General features: G+C 38.5%; 1 protein-coding gene across 1 annotated transcript; it reads right to left on the bottom strand.

Annotated features, from left to right (window-relative positions):
- Window positions 1-920: 920 nt before the first annotated feature.
- On the bottom strand, window positions 921-1,430 carry LOC138910040 (uncharacterized). Its single transcript, XM_070201258.1, has one exon. It carries the CDS (start codon window positions 1,428-1,430, stop codon window positions 921-923), a length of 510 nt encoding a protein of 169 aa, XP_070057359.1.

Here is a 1,430-nt window from a genome sequence, read left to right as displayed (position 1 = left end):
AGTTGGACACTGCAGGATCTCCATCAGCTGTTCAATATACACCCATTCAACTGAATCATACGCTTTCATCATGTCAACTTTAATCATGCACCTAGGAGAAATGTGTTTCCTATTATAAGCTTTCACCAGTTCATGTGCTAAGATGATATTATCAGAGATTCTTCTTCCAAGGATTAAAGCCAACTTGTGCTTCAAATATAATACAGGTCGTCACTTCTTGCATTCCATTGGCTAATACCTTAGCAATCAGCTTGTACAATATTGTGCAACAAGCAATAGGTATGTATTCTCTTACTGTTTCTGGATTAGAAACTTTAGGAAGCAGAGTAATGGTTGTACAGTTAATGTCTTTATACATAATACCTGTCCGAAAGAACTCTTTGATTGCATTGCAAACCTCCTTCTTAATGATTGGCCAAGCCTTTTTGAAGAAAACTGCATTGTAGCCATCAATTCCAGGGGCTTTCTCATTGCCTATTGAGCATAAGCCTTTGTATATCTCTGCATCTGTCACTTCAGCACACAGCTCTACTTGTTGTTGATGTATCAGGGTTGGCCCTTTTTTCGTAACCATTCTATAAATTGCATACAGATACATGGCTGATGTTCCCATTAGAGCTTTGTAGAATTGCATCAGTTCCTCTTTGATATCAGCAGCTTCAGTGAGGCTCCTTCCTGTTTGTGATTTAAGCTCAGTGATCTGCTTATTCTGCCCTTTCTCTTTCATGATTAGCTCGGGCTTTTTGTTGCAATATGCTTTCCTCAATTAGGGACCAGGATTCCAACTGCTGCAAGCAATCCTTTTCTTGGTCACCTAGTGCATCAGTATTATGATTGTGCATTCGTGCTCGTATGCTCTTCAGCTTATTCTGTGCTTGCTCAATTCTCTTAGTAACTCCTTTGTACTCCTCTTTATTCAGCTACTTAAACCTTATTTTGAGATCTTTCAGCTTATACCAAATACTCTTCATTCTTCTCCTGATTTGGCTTTGATTCCATCCTTCAACTACTATGTGATGAAATTCAGTATGATCAGCCCAAACATTGAAAAATCTGAAAGGCACTTTGATGTTGGTGGTAGGCTGTGTAATAGGGATCAACATTGGTGCATGGTATGAAATAAAAGGATCTTCATAATTGACAATAAGGTGGTCATATTGCATCATCCAGTAATCATTTCTATGTGTTATATCCAGCCTGCTTCTGACTCTATCATCTCCTTGTTGCTTGTTTGTCCAAGTAAAGTATTCACCTCTCCATGGGATTTCAGTTAGGTACATATTATGGTACCATTCTACAAAGTCATGAATATCCGCTAAAGTCACAGGTACTTTAAAAATTCTGTCTTGTAGAGTTAGCATAGCATTAAAGTCTCCACTGATCAGCCATGGTTGTTTCCCAGGTGCCAAACTATGTATTTTCTTCCACAT

The sequence above is a fragment of the Nicotiana tomentosiformis genome, chromosome 4 (assembly GCF_000390325.3).
Source record: "Nicotiana tomentosiformis chromosome 4, ASM39032v3, whole genome shotgun sequence".
Lineage (NCBI taxonomy): Eukaryota > Viridiplantae > Streptophyta > Magnoliopsida > Solanales > Solanaceae > Nicotiana > Nicotiana tomentosiformis.
Note: the sequence above shows the minus strand (reverse complement) of the source record. Positions and strands in the feature narration are given on the sequence as shown.